This window comes from Pleuronectes platessa, chromosome 12 (assembly GCF_947347685.1).
Source record: "Pleuronectes platessa chromosome 12, fPlePla1.1, whole genome shotgun sequence".
Lineage (NCBI taxonomy): Eukaryota > Metazoa > Chordata > Actinopteri > Pleuronectiformes > Pleuronectidae > Pleuronectes > Pleuronectes platessa.
Genome location: NC_070637.1, coordinates 20764828 through 20784416, shown reverse-complemented (window position 1 = coordinate 20784416; position 19589 = coordinate 20764828). Strand labels below are relative to the sequence as shown.

At 43.1% G+C, this 19589-nt stretch overlaps 1 protein-coding gene across 2 annotated transcripts; it reads right to left on the bottom strand.

Annotated features, from left to right (window-relative positions):
- Positions 1 to 1279: 1279 nt before the first annotated feature.
- Positions 1280 to 18472, bottom strand: adss2 (adenylosuccinate synthase 2). 2 transcript variants are annotated; one of them, XM_053436274.1, is made up of 13 exons: positions 18275 to 18472; positions 11208 to 11310; positions 9049 to 9117; positions 8907 to 8957; positions 8692 to 8758; positions 6989 to 7096; positions 6425 to 6506; positions 6222 to 6348; positions 3728 to 3882; positions 3026 to 3150; positions 2589 to 2686; positions 2074 to 2223; positions 1280 to 1975 (listed from the first exon to the last, which is right to left on the bottom strand). In XM_053436274.1, the coding sequence occupies exons 1-13, from the start codon at positions 18455 to 18457 to the stop codon at positions 1923 to 1925; spliced, it is 1371 nt and encodes a 456-aa protein (XP_053292249.1). In that variant the 5' UTR covers positions 18458 to 18472; the 3' UTR covers positions 1280 to 1922. The 2 variants fall into 2 exon arrangements, with proteins under 2 accessions (XP_053292249.1, XP_053292250.1); XM_053436275.1 differs by lacking the exons at positions 8692 to 8758; positions 8907 to 8957; positions 9049 to 9117; positions 11208 to 11310; positions 18275 to 18472 and having other exon boundaries at positions 6425 to 6564.
- Positions 18473 to 19589: the final 1117 nt, after the last annotated feature.

Here is a 19589-nt window from a genome sequence, read left to right as displayed (position 1 = left end):
GGCTCAGACTGTTTATATCCGACACTGACAAACCAGTTTTATTGTAAAATTACATATTTAACCAGCAGCTTTTGAGCAAAATGGACAAAATCTAATTCATGTCATCGTTCCCTCCACCAAGGAAGTTATGTTTTCACCCCCGTTCATCAGTTAGTAGGTTTGTTTGTAAGATTACGCAAAAACTACAGAACAGATTAACACTGAACCTGGAAGAAGAATGGAGATCCGGATCAAGACGCAGATCCAGGAACTGTTTTATCACTTTCCTTAACATTGCAAGACTGAATGTTTTTTTACTTCAACTCAGAGACTAATTCATGGATCCTGATGTGAAGTCTGATGCAGCTTGATTGGATTGAAGAGGATTGCTGAGCCTGAAATTCCTGAACTGTTTTACTCCTGAGCTGATTAAAAAAACTAAAATCACATCAAGAGATACTTGATTTAAAAGTCAAAATTGGGGAAATGAATGTTGTGAAACTATGAAATAAGTTGACAACAGTTATATTTTCAATGCAGCTGCTCCAGTGCCACATTCATGTCTTATAAATGTCCATGTCATCATTTGACTGGGAATCTGACTGAGTGTCAATTCAAAGTATTTTTTAAACTCTCATTACTAATTCTGCAACTACCCGACCATCCTGATTTATAAAAAGTAAATCTTTCCCATCTCCACTGTCCATTTAAATCTGGCCTGATGAAGGAGCCCATTGTGTTGCATTCTGGGAAATGTAGGATCCAGCATTTGAGGCTGAGTAAAAGTCAAAGATATATTCTGCTGCTTCACTTACGATCATTACAACAAAAGAGCAGCGCTGCACCACCTACACATCGTTTAGTTCAGACTGTAATTAAGAGGAACCGGGTCAGAGAGACACATGACAGCCGGCTGGTTGCAAGTCAGAGAAATGGAGAAGCTCTGACAGCGACGCACTTCTCTCACTGTTCTCACGATGGCTGCGAAGAAATTTAGATGATTTAACAGTCGGGGGGGAACAATCTCAGAACAATGTGTGCTCAACATTGTGATCATCATCATCCCTCCGGTTTCATAACGACGGCTGAAGTCCAAATATACACTTTTCTTCTTTCTGTATAGAAGTTGTCTTCCTCATTCTTCTCAACAATGCACTGAAAAGTACAAATTAATCAATTCCGGTTGTAAGATACGATAAAGTGATAAGTGACAAGCTACAGGAAATTTAGAAAGTCAAATTTTTTTTTGGGGGGGGTGAATGCAAAGGCAATCAAAGTGTAAAACAAACACCAACACATGTAAAATATTAAAGGATCCCTTTATCAAGTCAGGATGTGTCGTACACCTGGCAAAGTCAAACACGAAGCGGATAAAGTCCAAAGCATCTGAAGAGTTAAGAAGTTAAAACCTATTGACATGATTGTTTACTGATTCACACCGGATGTGGCGCAGCGCATTTAAAACCACAGCATAGATCAACAAAAATAAAATACACCTGGACAAAGTTTGACCGGACAAACGTACGTGTGTGGACAGTCCCTGCAGGGCAGTGACCCCTGTCTGTGTGTGTCCCTCACGTCTCCTCTCTCAGACCTGAGGGCAGCTGGTGTTGCTGAGTGTGAATGTCTGAAATTAAATGGCTGCGACATAAATAGCAACAAATTACAGAGGGACTTCGACAGCGGAACTGATGTCCTTTAGGTTTACGGCGGTTAAAAACACAGATGGAGACGGAGGGAACCACTTCAACCGGGAGGGGAGTCCGACCCAGAGAGGACCGGTCCGTGACGTGGTACAGTCCGATGGCACGCAGGCTTTAAGAACAGACGTGGTGGTCGTTTCTCTGTCACAGAGCAGAGACAGGTAGGTAGGCTGTGTGTGTGTGGTGGGGGGGGGAGGGAAAGAAGTTGATTCGCTGCTGTGTGTCCGCCCCTCCCTCCGTTTAGAACAGCTGGATGATGGACTCCCGAGACTTGCCCACTCCGATCCATTTGACTGAAGGAAACAGAGATGCAGAGGAAAGTGTTAAAAACCTTACTCCCTGATCAAGGAACTATAGAGTCTCCAAACATTTATCAATCAAACTTCCATACCAGGCACTCCCACATGATCCTCAATGAAGTGGACATATTTCTTGGCGTTGTCAGGCAGCTCCTCGAAGCTTCTGGTGGCCGAGGTGTCGCTGTTCCAGCCGGGCAGCGTCACGTACTGGACGTCCACGCGCTGCAGTACCTCCTGATTGGCTGGCAAAGGACCAATGAGAAGGCCAGGTTATCAATAGGTCTCAACCTTAACACTGAGCATTCAATACAGTGTCATACAGACTAGAGGAAGTTGGATGTGGGTGAAAGAGAGGTTAAGAAAAAAAGTTAGAGATGCATCTGCCAACATCAGTCGAGACTTAACTTCAAAACTTAATGACCAGATCCACTGAGAAGTTGGATGATGAATGAAAACTACTGCATCTCAACACCATTAGTGAGTGTGTGGGTGGAAAGGGAACATTTTCAATCTTCATAAAAAAAAAAAAAAATGCAAAGCAGAGGAAAAACTCGATTTTTGTCACTTAGACAAGAAGGAGCTTTCGGTCCCACTCCAGGAAACTCACCTGGAAAGTGAGGTATAGGTTCGTTGTCGACGTTGTAGGCGACGCCCACTTTGATCTCAGAGAACACGTCGAGGATGTCGAGCTTGGTGAGCGCTAAACTGAAAGAGAGGAGGGACGGAGAAATACTAAGAAAACCTACAAACACAGTAAATCATTGAACTGGACTGGTCTACCTTAAATGAAGTAAGAAAGCAAATTGTTTGTCCATAAATCTATATATTATTTCCAATTCTACTGTTTCCTTTTTAATCAAAGATACCATTTAATGTTCATTTACAGTATATGTAGTTCAAATCTCTTTTAATCTAGTTTTTCTTTTGTTCAGCACTTTATTTTAAAGGATATATTTGTAAATAAAGTTCCTAATTATTGACGATTTTAAAAAACATAACAAAGCTCGAATCAACAGACACACAACACAGCCGCTTCATACTCACGCTGTGAAGCCATTAATCATGTGTGCATATTTGATGAGCACCACATCCAGCCAACCACAGCGTCTCTTCCGGCCCGTGGTCACGCCCACCTCCTTGCCTCGGGTCTGCAGCAGCTCGCCGACCTCCTGCGAACGAGAGCCGACAGTGTGAGTGTCACGACTTCAGTGATTCAGTCATGAGACACCAGCCTCTTTGCTCAGGCGTCAGTGTGAGCAGGTGTCACAGGCAGATACATGTGGATCCTGACAAATGAAAGTTTACTGAAGCTGAACCTCCTCTGGGGGGCGCTGTCTGAAAACAGACCTTACTCCAGTGAGCAGAAAATAGAGGAGGTGAGAATCACATGATTGTGTTGACGTTATGCAGAGTGGAGGAAAAACAAGTTCTCCTTTCCAACAACTTTCTTTTTCAAATCAAGCTCTAACAAGTAGTAGTATAATCTTTTCTGCATCACACAGATTCTCAACATGTGAAGATATTCCCTTAGATTGAAGATTATATGGAAATAATCACAACCATTTAACCAGATCCTTGACATTGTCTATACTTAATAATTCCACATGTTTGTATCCTGATGGGAGGTGGAAGTCTGTGTGTGTGTGTGTGTGTGTGTGTGTGTGTGTGTGTGTGTGTGTGTGTGTGTGTGGTGTGCGTGTGTGCGTGTGTGTTTGTGTGTGTGTGTGTGTGTGTGTGTGTCCTCACGTTGCACTGCTCTGAGGGGAACGCTCCGATGCCCACTCTGGTGGTGTACGCCTTGACCACACCATAAACCTCCCCGACATTCTGAGGTGGCATGCCGAGACCTGTGCACACCCCGCCCACCGTGCAGTTGGACGATGTCACGAAAGGGTACGTCCCTGCAGAGACACAAGAAGAAGAGAACTGATGAGATTCTGTGGAGCTGTAGATGTTGGCTGAGAAACACGTGGAAAAAAGGTTTGTCCGCATCACAGGTTTCCAAAGCTTCGATCTGTGAACTCCCCGGAACATTAAGACGACTGTGGTACTAAGTAAGTGACCACTTCAAATGACTTGGACGGGCAGCCGGCTGGAGTCAGCGGGTTCCAGGACTACTGGTCGCTCACGTCTGTGCTTCATGGATTTCTACAAGCACGACATGAAGCAGGCAGACATGGAGCCCAGCGGCTGGGAGGAAGCTGCAGTGTTTGGAGACAGACGGTGCGGCAGGAAGCTGAAGAAACCAAACAGGAAACTATGTGCAGATGAGCAGCAGACTCATCTTAACCAGGACCCTCTTCCCTCGTCAGTTTACAGAACTTTTTTTTAATCTGGTTTCTAAACAGAGTTCCTGCTCTTTTATTTGACACCTCAGATCATTGAACAGATCATATACTCCTTGGTGTACAGGAGGTTATGTGACATAAATCTGTTTAGCTGCACCTGGATGTTTCTTTGCGTCCTCAAATTCCTACTCCGCTGCAATTGCTGAGGTTTCTACAATTTTTTTTCACCGTTCAAATGTATTTTCAGGGAGTTTCTCCTTATCCAAGGGGCTGTATAACCTCCTGAGGCGTATATGGGATATCGGGCTCTATATATTACTCTATAAATTAAACAGTTTTGAGCAGGAGCAGAGCAGATTGGTGCTAGGTCTTTGTAGTAGGACTTTGACGAGGGAGAAATGTAAGTTTTTTTGCACTTGTCATGATAAAGTTGAGCTTGATCCTGCCTGGATTGATACCTCTGACCTACTTCTTCTTTCAGTGACTGGACAGCATTGAGTCTACACCTGTTGAATGAAACGAGTGATATAAATAGGTTTGCAACCACACCTCATTAGGACAAATACACTTTGGGTGTGGTCCCAGGAGGAAAATCTAAAACTTGACACAACGGGAAAGTCTCTCAGTGGCAAACAATCCCCACCAAGGTGCAACAAGCCTTGTAGCTGAGCCAACAAAACAATGCAGACAATGTCATCATAATCTCCAGTGCGGTGGAGTTTTTCATCAAGATCCATGAACTATTTTTATTCTTTAACTATTCAACCTGTGAAAATGTCCCAGAATTTCCAAACTAACACAAATCCAAACAACCAAACGGGTGAAATAGCTCGACTCGACAAACTGACTTCTCGATAATTGGGACTCGTTCAACAGAAAAAATCTTGTCCATGATCTGAAAGGTCAAAACACTCAGGTAACCTTGTGTACAGCGATCCCTGAGGACAGGCCTGAGGGGACAACCGCTCTCACACATCCATCGTTCTCTGGGAAAGTTGTTTTTTTTGTAGAGATAAAAACCAGTCCGTCAATCTCTTCAGTGAGCTGAAACACCAGTGAAACGAGGATATTACCCATGATCCCCGGCTTCCTGAACCAGAAAAGCTGCCACTGTAACAATCCATCAAACTCTGTTAAGAATTATTCAGTTTAAAACTTTCCTGGCTGAATATTGGAGAAATTGGAGTCTTTTTAACTGATCTACAATTACTTTTAAAGTTGTTGTGCTTGATTCTGACAACTGCAGCTGATATCATTCAGGTCAATACTTCTCACAGGAGATCGTATCCACTCACCAAAGTCACACAGAGAAGTACGTTGAGGGTGAGGAGTGGGAATGAGAGAGGAAACATTCTCCCTGCTCCAAGTCAGAGAAACATCAAACTCGTTTTTTAAGCTGATATTTTAAGGTTAAAAAAGTTTTAAAGTTGTTGCTTTAATCTGCTCTGTTAAAGTAACTAATTAAAATATAGAGAATATGAGCAAGTTCAGTTTGAGGTTTCGTTATCTTGGGAGAAATATTGTCACATTTTCAAACATCAACCTTTTTCGTGAGCGTTTCTGGTTTTAATGTTTACTCTGTCATTCTGCCGGACTGCCGACACAGGGTGCCCTCGTGCTCATGCACAGACAGGTGGCGTTGAGTGGTTGTAACTTGTGAGCGTGCACGTGAAGCCTGGATGCCATGTGAGTAGCAGTTAGCAGACTTACCGGTATTCCTAGTCTGAGCTCCAAGCAGGCTTTTGTAAAGAGCATCACAAAGCTTTAATGTTTTCCGGGCAATATCACTGGGTCAGTGTAGATGCACTGAACGGTGCTGATACAATAAGAAATTACATTTATTGTCAGGTTAGCACAAGGAAGGTGTCTGAGCATCACAAGGATCATTGGCAAATATAAGAAACCAAGGAAGTTAAGAGTAAGGCGTGATTAATGTGCACACATGAACTGACCGAAGTCGATGTCCAGCAGCGCTGCGTTGGCTCCTTCCACCAGGATCTTCATTGGAGGACCATGAAGAGCCTCGTACATGTAGTGCACTCCGTCTCTCACCATGGGCTTGATCTGCTCAACATAATCCTAAACAACACACACAGGTTACTACACAAAGGACACTCAAGTTTCCAGAATTCTTCTTCTGTTGTATTTCTATTACCTTTAATCTGAGGAGCTCTCCCTCTATGTCAATCTCCAGAGTGGGGTACATCGACTTGTACTGCCGGGCCAATGATTTATACCTGGAACACGAATCATCGATCAGTTTAATAACTTCTTCTCAGTCATTAACTCCACTACCTGAAATAATAAGATACATCGTGTTGTAAATGATTCAAACACAGGAGGCACAAAAATGTGCAAACATATTGGTGTACATGTAGCGTAACAGTGATATTTGGTATTTGATTCCACAGTTTAAGGACTGACTAGCCAATTTATTTAGATAACAAAGGTTTTGTTTGTGCAGCTCTCTTCTTCACCAGTTGCTGTGTTGTTTTATTGTCGGGCTGTTTTTCAAAGTGGAGTTGTTCCCGTCAAAATAAAGGCAAAGTTTCATCGAGGGAAAGGGGCATGCTGAGTCATAGGATAATCAATTACATCAGATTTAATAAGTTAATAATAATAATATCTTAACACATTGCCCAGAGGTCTTTGAAGCACTTTCCCACACACACACACTTTAATTCACTTAGACCCAGAGATCCTGTGGATTGGCACAGACCTTTCAGAGAAGTGAGTGAAGTCAGCCAGCAGGTCACATATCCTGAGACCATTGCGTGCAGCCTTGGCCGAGTAGACCGGACCAATCCCCTTCTTAGTGGTCCCGAGACTGGGCGGGGCCAAGAGAGGAGGAAGGGAAGAGAATAAAAATAGAAGCAGTGCTGGTGAGTGATCTCAATCTACAACATGCTTCTTCTTTTTTCATTCACACATTACTGTAAAACACTAAAAATGAGCAGTAGTTTAAATATGACTTTAGGATAGAAACATGTAGATTCTACATCAGACTTTTTAACGTCAGCAAAATCAGGCAGACATTAAAAATCTTCACACTGATTTATTACCTTGAATTATACTTTTTCCTGCTGGTTTGCTCCCTTTATGCACGACAGAGTAAAAGATCGATGTACATAACCCGTTAAAGCAGTTAACCATTTTACATATGACACACTCAACGTGTCCCTTTTTTAACTTGACCTATAAAAAGGAAAAGTCTTGGCACAGCAGAATCTACACACACCACACGCAAACTACAGAGTGGAAAACGGCCAAAGATCCTCTGGGGTTTATTTGGTTTCATCATTAGCAGCAGCAGCAGTGTCCGATCAGCAGTTCAGGGTGTGAATGAAGAGTCAACACAGTTTTGACTAAATACACAAAACACCAACGTTTGCACTTTAATTAATCCCGAGAGCTGTTGACAGAACTGGAATGTGCAGGTTTACAAAACTGGTACAAGTCTCTTATATCTTTGATTGATATAAATCCTGACTGTTCTGTGCTCTGAGTTCCAACAGCAGGTTATCTACAGCAATAAGACAACAATTATAATGACACACTAGTGAAAATGCATTCTCTCTCTTTCTCTAACACACGCACACACACACACACAAACACACACACACTAGAGTCGGGTTCCGTTGAGTTTAATATTCTAAACACTCCTCAGGCTCAGCTAAACATCCTGCACATGAATTACTGCCTGGACTAACAAAGTATTCAAACTAAATAGTGTTCAAATCGTGTAGATTGAAACATACAGTGACTCTGACCTGGATTAGATAAATGAGATTTATGTCGTTGTCACAGATTTGTGTCGTGTGTCACAGTGTGGATTAGATAAATGAAATGTCATTGTGTAGTGTGTGTGTCACAATGTGACCCGGACAAGGGAACACACTGGTTTATCCAGTCTCCTGGAGACAAAGAAGCGCTCGTCTATCTGTCGGTTCATTAGCTCCACCTGCTCCAGGGCTGATACACTCAGTCTGAGGAGCCTTCAGGCAGAGCAGTGCTTAGATTATAGGTGTGTGTGTGTGTGTGTGTGTGTGTGTGTGTGTGTGTGTGTGTGTGTGTGTGTCTGTGTGTGTGTGTGTGTGTCACAATAAACTCATCTACATACAGGAGATGAAGATAAATGTGAGTGCAAATGAAGAATGGATAACGTCGTTCTATTTTCCGTCATTAATTGAACATATATACGGTATGTTATGTGAATGTAAATATGTTAACATTGACCCACAGAGGACAGTTTAGACAATATGTATGTAGATGGATATGCTTTGCTTTATATGAAGAATGTAACCATAAAGTGTAAAAGGTGCTGATTTACACTCCACTAAAACGACGCATGTGTGTGTGTGTGTGTGTGTGTGTGTGTGTGTGTGTGTGTGGCACCCATTTTCAAAGCAACTGGTTTCTTACTTCTTGCCTGCTTGCTCTTGCCTCTGCTGTTCCTGAACACCATCAACAGCTTGGTGGAAGTCAAACACTGCGGAGGAGGGAGAGAGGGGACACACACTCTCACACACCTCGAGAAAAAAGCAGGGCTCACACCGACACACACACTTTGTTTGCATGCACACATTCAAACATTCACACAAAGTTTTTAAGAAACCGAACCGGGGAGGAGAACTTACCAATGTGTGCTCTGTCTGAGATGATCAGCCTTTTCTCCCAGCCTTGGAGACCTACACACACAAACACACAGCGCTGGCTTGTTGTTCTTGTTGTTATGTGTGTAGATGTGTGTAAATGTGTGTTCAACAACTGTTTACTCACTCTTCCCTTTGCGTGCGTTCTTCTCTGCCTCCTCAAACAGGCCTGGAAGGTGGATCACCACACCGTTGCCTAAAAAACAAAGGAAACGGGGGAAGACAGAGTTTGATGGTTGTGTATGGAGATGCACCCGTTACATGTGATTTCATTTAACATGGTTTGAACTTTTTCAGTTTGATATCCCCCAAAAAACAAGCATTGACTTATGACCCTCTTCTTAAGGTTGATATAAATACATCCATGAGTTGTGACCAGTTGTAAAGAAGACTCTTTACTTCAGTGAAAGTAAGTTTTGACAAGTATTATCAGGAATATATTTTTTAGATAAATATTTGAAGTACATACATCTCAATATAAAGAGTGTATATTTCATTACTTGGCTTAATGGCTTGTCATGGCAGATGCATGTAATCAGCATGTTGTCTTAGTCTTAGTCTTGTCTAATCACCACATTTTAGAACCTTATCATATGTTTGTGTTCTGATGAGGACGTCCTGTGTCGCTGGAATAACAGTTAATACGTTTTGTCATCGGTTATTATTATTATTTACACACACACACACACACACACACACACACACACACACACACACACACACACACACACACACACACACACACACACACACACACACACACACACACACACACACACACACACACACACACACACACACAGGAGCTGCTAGTCTGTGGCAGTGGCAGCAGGCGCTCCTCACATCCCTCTCTACAGCAGCTTGCCATATTTTATTAAAATAATTAGCCAGCTGGACTTAATTGAGTAGTTGGAGCCAGCTCTGCCGGTCGATCCCCATAAGTCTTTCTGTGAAAAGGGCAAAAGGCTTCTAAGAGAAGAACAGACATAGTGTAGCTCCACACCCTGAGGCTACGTGACTATCAGAGGCCTCTCTGCAGAATGCTCTGTCCGCTGGGCTCCTCTGTCGGGTCGTGTCTGCTGCAGGCTCTGCTCGCTCAGGTCCAATCGAGACAGGACCCAACAGAGGAGCCCAGCAGGAATGTGAAGGAGCAGGACATCTAAAGTGGTGCTCTGCAGGATGACCCCTCTCTGGAATCTGCCTGCACGAAATCTATCATAGCGACAGAAAACGTTGATACCTGTATATAACTCTGTTGATTTTCTCGTCTACATTAGTAAAACACTGATAGATTTAAAATAAAACTGAGTATGAATACAGAGCACTGAACTGAGTGGATTCTTAGGCCCAGCAGTACTTTGAGCTAAATGCTAACATGGATCACCTCCGGGTACACAGGGCAGTATCTGACACCTGACTTAAGGATGTTAGTGTGGTTGAAATGTTAAAATCACTGGAGTTTAATGTGTGGTGATCTTATCCTCAGTTTACTTCACTGCCATAACCAGCACCTATTCTTTTACTCTTTGATTATGTGTTTACCATATTCAGTATCTCAGTCTGGTTATCAACCAAAGTATTGGACAGATATAGATATAGATATATAATCTGATGATGGAGTGAGAGGTAAAGCCAAGGGATCGTGAAACAGTCCTCGGGGGGTCATTAGCATCCGTCAGTGGTTCCTCAAAACCACACCCCCATCAGAGGGAAATTCAAGGAATAGATACTGAATAAAAAATATTTGATCAATATTTAGTTGCATTTTTATATTTAAACAAAACTTCTCCTCCTGTTTCTATTGTTTTTACACATTAAAATAAAAAAAATACTAATAAATGGAGGAACAGGATCCATGTGGCGAAACACCATCGACTAAAGTGCAATTCATATTTCACCCACTGTGCCTGCAGAGGAACATCGATGTGTCGTAAATCAAAAGAGGAAAAAAAAAGCTGAAATGTGATTAAATATCGACAGATCACGTCCAGTATCTATACATGTGGATATGTGGAAGCTCAGGAGACAGAAAGTAAGAGCAAGACGCCATTAGCTAATGAAGTTACTGCAGATGAGTGGCTGAGGCGAAGCCTGCAGTCTGGCTCCGAGTCAAGACAATCACACTCACTGGAGCAGTCGTCAAAATGGAAGCTGTAACAGTGATGACGAGCATCGACAAGAGGAAGGAAAGATGGCCTTGGAACGATGTGTGTGTGAGTGTGTGTGTGTGTGTGTCAGACTGAGTTTTAGTGTTTCTGCGTGCTTGCATCGGTGCACGTTACACACCAATGAAGGCAGTGACCTTGGGGTTGATGATGCCGCTGGGGAGGAGGTGAAAGTCGTACTCCACCGAGCCGACCACCACGGTGTGTCCTGCGTTGTTCCCTCCCTGCGAAGGAGAGACAAGAGACACAAGAGAGAGCCGTGAGCGGGGACAAGCAGAAACACACAGAGGAATGAGATCGATGGAGGCGCTGCGACTTAGGCTTGATGGCGCTGGCAGGCAGGACGAATAGTTTGGCGAGCAGCAACAAGTAAATACACAATCGGCCGACCCACTCTGTCAGTGGTCTGTGTCTGTAACCCTGTGCTGCAGCCTGGAAGAGGCCTGCTCACTGAGCACTCCCATCTCAAGGCCTCGCTCCAGTGTAAACCAACTGACACGTGGCTCAGCAGAGGACAGGTCAAAGGGAGTCGGTGCTGTGGATTGAACATGAGGGTGACTAACCTTCTAACCAAGGACATGTCTTGTCAAGAACTGCTGCTCCTTCCACCACATAAAGAATAATCTAAATAATCCAGGACTGACTGTGTTTCTTCATTGTCAGTAAACTTCAGCCTCTAAGCCTCCAGCGCTCAACACAATATGTGATGAAATCGTGCGAGGGCCTGAAACACTTCATAAACAACAAAACATTTTACAAATAGAGGTTGATTAATTATGTGTTATACTTTCTCACCCTGCTTCCACAAAGCATAAGCATTGACATGTACTGAACTTTTTGTTTCTTGAGATAGCAACAATTATAGATATAGTTTTATTGGAGTTGATGTTTTTACTGGATATATTTTTAGGCTCAGGAAGTGAAAGGTCAGTGGTCCGATCCCCGGATCCTCCAGTCTGCAAGTGTCCAGACACTAAAACCCAACTTCAAGTCCTTACACACGCACTGTAAGAATGTGTGTGTGTGTATGGGTGACTGTGACTTGTAGAGTTTAGCCCTGTGTGAGATCATTAACTGGAGAAGAACAATATAAATTCGGTCAACTTTTAGATGGTTGATCAAAATAAGACATCTGAAGACAACACATTGAGCAACATGTGAACTTTGGACTATGACAGTCAGTTGCAGTCCAAATCATGCAGTACATCAATGCATTCCAGTGTTTTCAGAATCACATAGTCATGCTTGTTAAAGGTAGAGTTGGTAAGTTGTTAAAATGTTCTCTGTTGTCTGGGACGTCCTGATCATGTCCACTGCCCGATGGGAGCTGAGTGTTCGAACAGGCACAGACACTGACACTGTGTTGGCGGGTGCTGTAATGTGGATGCTGCTTGTTTTTTGTTTTTCCCGTGGCGATGATATCAGCTGCAGGTCCATTCATGCCTCTGCAGCTTGCGTCACAGCTCACTACCTGAGGTGCCGACTCAACTTAGGCCGTCCCGTGACCGGGATGTGTTCCTCACCCTGTGGATATAAATGAAGCTCAGCATGTGCCTCGACCACATGGAGTTATTCCTGGCCACGGCAGTACCCTGAAGGTGGAGAGGGGGGGAGCAGCCGGGGGGGCAGATGCCTCTCTTTTTTAGCTACATTTACGATCCGACCCACCCCCCACAGAACCTAACTCCACTTCTCAGTCGGTCCCATGATCGGCTTCTTATCACGTGAAGCTCAACTTCTGGTACTCAAACGCTTGGCCTGTGGTTTGTTTCACTCAAGGGTCTGATACGAATTCTGCATGACAGACAGATGGAAGTTTTTTCTAACACCTCTTTCAGAATAAAGCGAGAGTTTCCTGTTGGCTTTGATGGATCAAGACCCGATCTGAGCTCGGATCACCTTGGGTCTGACTTTCCCCAGCTTTGGAATCGAAGAGCAGATATGAGTTGGTCCCCAGAAAATAAAGCTTTACTGCGACTTTTCAGTACCTTGCTTTGGATTCATGGCTTTCAAATGTTTTCATCTGCAGCAACCAGGGGTTATTAGCTTAAAAGCTCTGAAAACCAGTAGTTAGCATCTAGATGGTGAACTACTGGAGCCTTTAGCAGCTGTCAGATGTGTTTACAGCTTGTTTCCTCAGCCCCTGAGTGGCACAGCAACCGTTAAATTCCCAAATGTTGGCTGGTAACCACTTTTCAAACACAAGGAGCACTCTAGTCAACACCTTTGTGCTCATTGATTGACGGCCAGATTGAATTCTTTATCCTGTATCAAAACGTGTGTGTTGCGTATGTATGGCGCCGTGTCTCCGAGCAGCCGGGTCACCTGGTGAAAACAGAAACCGCCTCCTGAATAGGCTCAAGGTCTCAAGTTCGAGCCCTTGGCAACCACATCGAATAATGTTTAAACAAGAAATCAAAGCCAGTCGTCTGTTTGTCTTCCCACAACTTGGATTGTTCCCTCGTAATGGATCACGACTATTCATTGACGTTCTCAGCGTATTGTGTCACCAAACCTCCCCAAGTTAAGCGTAGATCCACAGGGGGAGGAAGGTGACCCAAGAGGATCATGGGTCAAGAAATGAAGGACAAAGACATCTCCCATGATCCTATGCTGCTTCACGGGATCTTCAAGTTAGAACAAAGCTACATTTAGTATGTTTAAGAATCCAAATACCTTCATGCATACAAACTCTATTTACCTAAATGTCCAGTGAAAGGACAAACACTGCAATAACCAAGGCTTGGTTTCAGCAAACTTCTCCATAGTCACCCAAGTCCAGTGCTTCCACAAAACTGTGTATTATTGTTATGACACAACAAATGGCAAGTTAAGTGTCTCCTGGCGAACAAACACAAAATACTGGCTTAACTCGTCATGTAAACACAACAGGGCTTCTTGGAAAAATGTACACCTACAGGCAGGACATAACTTGATGTGCTTGTTTCAAAGCTTTTAATCCAGATACGCTTCAGGTTACAGCAAGTTATATTTGAGACTATTAAAAATCTAAGGATATGGAGGAAAATCCGTGTGTTTTTCATTTTTTCTGAATTTATTGTGTCATTTTCTTGTTAAAGCGTGATTTCCCCCAAAACACATTTAAAAGCAGGTCTGAAGTTTAACTTTATAAAAGTGATTAACTCCATAATGGAATACATTTTTAAGACCTGTCGTTCTAAAATTCATATTATTAGATCTTAGACTTTTTAGGGACCACTGAAACTTTGTTCTTGGAGCATTGTGCAGTTACAGGCATCCTCTTGATTCTGTTATTTCAGGAATCTGAACTCTACTTCCCCTTTGGTTCATTCAGCTCTGTAGTTGAGTAATATCTCAGAAAAAATGACTGTGGCAAGAAAATCATTCCGTGTTTTCACAGTTCATCGACCTTTCTGTGGCTCCTGGCAGATTATTTGATTTCTCCAGCTGTCGCTTATTCTCTAGATTGATTAATTCAATATTCTGCCTCTAAAATGTCTCAGGACGTTAAAGAAGAATCCATAATAACTCAACACATTAAAACTGCTCACTTTGTCCGAACAAGACTCCAGAACATGTAGTACTAGGTTTTTGTCAACTGCCTCTAAAATATGTATTCATTCGTCACAAGAAGAAACTCCTGAAGATCGAAACATGCACTTTCTCCGATCTGTGGAAAAACATCAGTTTGTTTTATTCGTGGTGAAGCATCATAATTATTTTCTATACGATCGTGCCACTAGTGTCCTGAGACGTTTTGCAGCTACACACCGTAACCCCAACTCGGACTTTTAGGAAAGGAGACATCCAAGCCGTAAGTTACACCGAGCAAGAATGCTGGCAAAGCCTATTTTATAAAAAGATCAATGCTATCAGCTGCAGCACTTCAGCCCACAGTCCCACATCGACACGCCCCCAACTAACACACACACAAACACACACACACATACACACTAACATACTGTAACGTATGGAGGAGACGTTGTGGATATTTTTACATGAGGAAATAAAGAAGCTCAGGAGAATGTCTGTTATGCCAACTTGTTATCGACCGACACAACTATCGGGCATCTGACTTTACAGAGTTAATACAGACTGGGATGGGATAAGTAGAAGACTGGGTGTATTATGACAGATGCTAATGAAGGTGGTTTAAAGGAGGAAAGAAATATTGATTTTCTTAATTGATAAATCTGTGGATTATCTCCTCAATAAATCATTTTGTTCGAAGAAAAGTCAAAGTGATGAATTTAAATTGCTTGTTTCATCCTATTTCAGTCAATGATATTTAATTTTGATAATTTTGATAATTTTGATCAAATGCAGCAGATCCTTATAGATTAGAGGCTGTGATTCAAAATGATTGATCAATATCGACATTTGTTACATGTCAATATCCTCTCACTGTTTCCACTGGACAAAAAACGCACAACACAACAATCATATACATTTTAAAATGATTAGAAGTAGAAGTGAAACTATTGGGGTCACTCATTTAAGGTCAGTAAACACTGACACACAAACAAACAAGCTTTTCAAATCAATCTGATTTTTCACACGACCCAAAAGTAACTCAACGAACTGAGTAAACTATGATGGAGCCCATTTCCGAAAGAAAGCTCAAACTTTGACGAAGCTTTAACTGATAGTTCACCATAACAATGTGAGAGTGGTCATCATAGTAACACACCTACAGAGAATCCTCCCTGAAACTGCAGCTCCTCTCAGCTTTGTAAGTTTGAGCTCATTGTATAAATATTAGGATTACAACAGGAATGACATGTTGACGATGTCACACTGTAAACACATCGATGTGTGGAGAATGAGTCACTGTTTAGGTTCATCCGCAACAGTGGCAGCTCCCGTTCCTGCAAATGCTAAAATATGAAAGTTCATCGTTAAAGATCGGATCCCAAACTTCAAAGACTTGATAACTTATTAACTTGGTGTTGTCACTACAGTTTGAGGATCTTCACCATAGTACTGACATCTCTCTGAGAGCTGGGGAGGCTCATAGAAACAGCTGTTTACGGCTCCGGGTGCTCTCGCTCTATCTCTCACTTGTTGACCTTACACTCACTTCAAATTACAGCAAGAAAGTTTTATTTTACAACTGAGAACAACCACCTCAACATCAGTAAGTTTAACCTGGTTCCTTTATTCATTGATTTCATGTTTAAAAATTCGTCACCGATTTTATATTGTGTGTCTCCGCAAGAGGCATAGCAGAAAATGTATCACAACAATAATTGTTTAAACCCAAGTTAACTGTTTGGGTAACATGTTGTTCCTGAACGCAGCAAAGAGCCTGAAACTTCCTTCAGGAGTTGGTGGAGACCAAAATAGAGCAAAAGAGGAGAGAGGGCAATAAACTTAGATTCAATAGGTGGCAAAAAAGACTTGACTGCAAATGAATGATAAATCTGCTCTGTAACTGCTGGAGGCATAAAGAACCGAGCAAGCAGGTTTTGGCTCACAGCTTATTTCCGCAGCGCAGATGAGTTTTGATTCCACTGTCAGAAGAGTGTTTCCCCACAGAACATGTACAGACTCCACAGCAGCAAGAACAGGATGAACTGCATAGTGCTGTCAGCCAAACTGAACTCAGCTGAGCGGTGCCCAGACATAAAGCGATGCCAAGACATAAGGTTACGATCCAGTCAATTTGACCGTATTAACTTTTAAAACCACTCCCCTCTGGAGTGGATGTGCTTTGAGCCTCGAGAGCATTTCATCAGACGCTTTGTGTGTCGCAGCGACTACTGAAGACGTTGGTGATCCCTCAAAGACGAACTGTCACTGTGCACATTCCCTCAAACCAGGTGTTCCACTTGGTTTTGACAACCAGCGTCATTGGTTGGTTATCAACGCATGTTGTCACTTATCTTGTTTTGCACCACGTCCCCGCCCAGCCTGTTCCAGTGCATGAACTGGCAGAGCAGGACATTGCGTGTGGTGAACACACATCTACAGTTTGTGTGTGTGTGTGGGGGGGGGGGGGGGCAGCCTGCAGGATCAGGACGAAAACTGTTTTCAAGCCAAATAAAAACATTTGAGTATGAAACCTTCGAGGCTTATTAAAACCAAAGTGCTTATTAACTCACAGCCGTGTTATTATTATCAAAACACTGGATTTCAACAGGACACGGTAACATAAGAGATTAAAAAACACCCAATGGGCACTTCTGTTGCTTTGTCGATCTTTAAGTTGTTAATATGAGTTATGTTTGGGTTGCCAGGTTGTGGCACTTTGCTCATCGCTCAAAATAGAATAAGCTCAGGAGAAAATCTGTATTTTCCTCAAGGCCATAAAACAACACACCAGCCATAGGTTTCCTGTCCTTTCTGTGTTATTCATCCAAAATGCCTGTGACTATTACTGACTCACCAGAGGAGGATTTTAGGAAACCTTTTTAAAAAGCTCTTATCAATGAATTACTGACTTTATTCATCTTTTCCCTGTTTTCTCCAGAAGAAACGTGTGGGATTATTAAATGATTAATTAGTAATTGTGGACTGACTAATCCATGAATCGTTGTGTCTGTTCTTAAAAAGCTGTAATAAATAATGTATTACTCATTAACAAACCCATTAGTTCTTGTTTATAAACCAGTGTCTAATTGTTGCCTGATCGGTGTAATGGAGCCGACAGGGAGTCAGGAAGCTGTCATCCCAGATACTGGAGGAGACAATCAACTCTAATTAATGGAACTCATCATGTACTGAACAGTTCAGACTTGAATGAATTCAGGCTGTTTGCGGTTCGAGTCCATGTTTGCTAGCGAGGCTTCCTGCTGTTACGCGGGGGAGGGAGGGGGGCAGTGGCCGGACTGAAGCCGCCGTGCGAGGTGATGCTCTCGGTCACTTCAGGCAGAAGACGCCGCTCTCGTCCTCCTCGTCATGTGCACACGACAGGAGACGACTCCCCGCAGCGCTGGAGGTGCGAGGCTCCGGGAAGCAGCTAGCGGAGAATTCAAGGTGACATTAGCAAAACACACACGGCGGGAGCAGCACGCAGACCCCGGGGTTCAGCAGCTTAGCTAGCCGGTTCCACGTTAGCCGCTCCCCGGGTCTGACACCCCAACCTGGCGCCGCGGTGTTCCGGTGCTGGACGGTGCCTGCGCTGCTGCTGCTGCGGAGAGGGGGTGGCGATTTCCCGGTAACTAGCCTGACAAATGACGGCGGCACGGAGGAGCTAACACCAACCTGACATCTGCACACCATGTCCGCGTCCTGTGCCAGCAGATCCACAACTTTCCCTTTGCCCTCGTCGCCCCACTGCGCCCCGAGCACCACGGTCACTCTGTTGCCCACGGGCGGTCGAGGGGGCCGTGTCTCCCCGCTGCCGTTCGGGGCCCCGTCGGCTTCCTGGCTCCCGCTTTCCGACATCTCAGCTGGGTCCCTGGCTCGGTGGTTCGGTGGCTCGCTGGTTCACTCCTGTGAGTCTCTCTAACGCGCTGCCGCACCGACGAGAGGCTGAAGTTAGTCTGTGCTTCGACGGGTGGAGGCACGTTCACATGTCGACTCCCTTTTATGCGATCGATGGTCGAGAGTCGGATGGTTTTATCTTTTTGTGAAAAAAGGGTTCGAAGGAAAATCCACGTTCACCTCCTGTGGAACCTTTATTTCATTTATCACCAGTGGCATTGAAAGTATTCTCACCATCAGACCACAACAACATGCCTAAAACCACCAGGTATACTGGTTAAACCTGGACTAGATTTACTAATAAACACTTACTTATAAATTATTACATTATAATAACGATACTTATTTTTTAAAACACAGCTTCAGATCTTTTGGACCTTTTATTTTATACATGATGACACGGATTTTACCATCCAGACCACAACAACAGGTCAAAAACCACATGTTAGATTTGTCAAACCTGGACTAGATTAACCAATAAACACTTTCTTATAAATAATTACATTATAATAATAGTACATCTTTTTTTGTCTCGATGCTCTTTTAAATCTTCAGATCTGTGAGACCTTTATTTTATACACGATGACACTGTTTTTATTATAATGCCTCTGATGAGTGAAACTTTTATTTCATTTGTGAGAAACACACAAAAAGGAGACATGCCACATCTTTCACAGAGTCTAGCCTGGACTAGAAAAAAACTTTAAAACACAGACCCAGATTATATTATATAATTTGACCCAGAGTCTTTTATGTCATTTGTGAAAACACTGTATTTTTTAATTAGACTCAGATGAACCCAGAGCATTTGAATTCAGATTTAAACACAGAGTCAGGTTTGTGAGACCTTTGTTTGATTTGTGTATTTGTTGAGAAAAGACAGTGAAATCACCTTATTTTATTTTTAAGAATAAAACAAAGCGTTCGCAAATCTGAAAATAGTCTTGGACAACCTAACTCCCTCCAACCGTCCAATGGTAAACTAACTTCAGAGAGAAGCCCACTCCACGGCAACGTTAGACGCGAGGAAGTAACACACCTCGCGCATGCGCACAAGTATCTCCAAACAAAACGCTACTGCACTTCTATGTGA

Excerpts from the sequence above, each read along its gene's own strand:
- adss2 (XM_053436274.1), bottom strand. The coding sequence starts at position 18,457 with ATGTCGGAAAGCGGGAGCCAGGAAGCCGACGGGGCCCCGAACGGCAGC. Across the intron at positions 7,097-8,691 it reads CAAGAGCAAGCAGGCAAGAA|TCTCGGGACCACTAAGAAGG; the intron begins GTAAGAAACCAG and ends GGCCCCGCCCAG. Across the intron at positions 6,507-6,988 it reads TTCACTCACTTCTCTGAAAG|GTATAAATCATTGGCCCGGC; the intron begins GTCTGTGCCAAT and ends TTCGTGTTCCAG.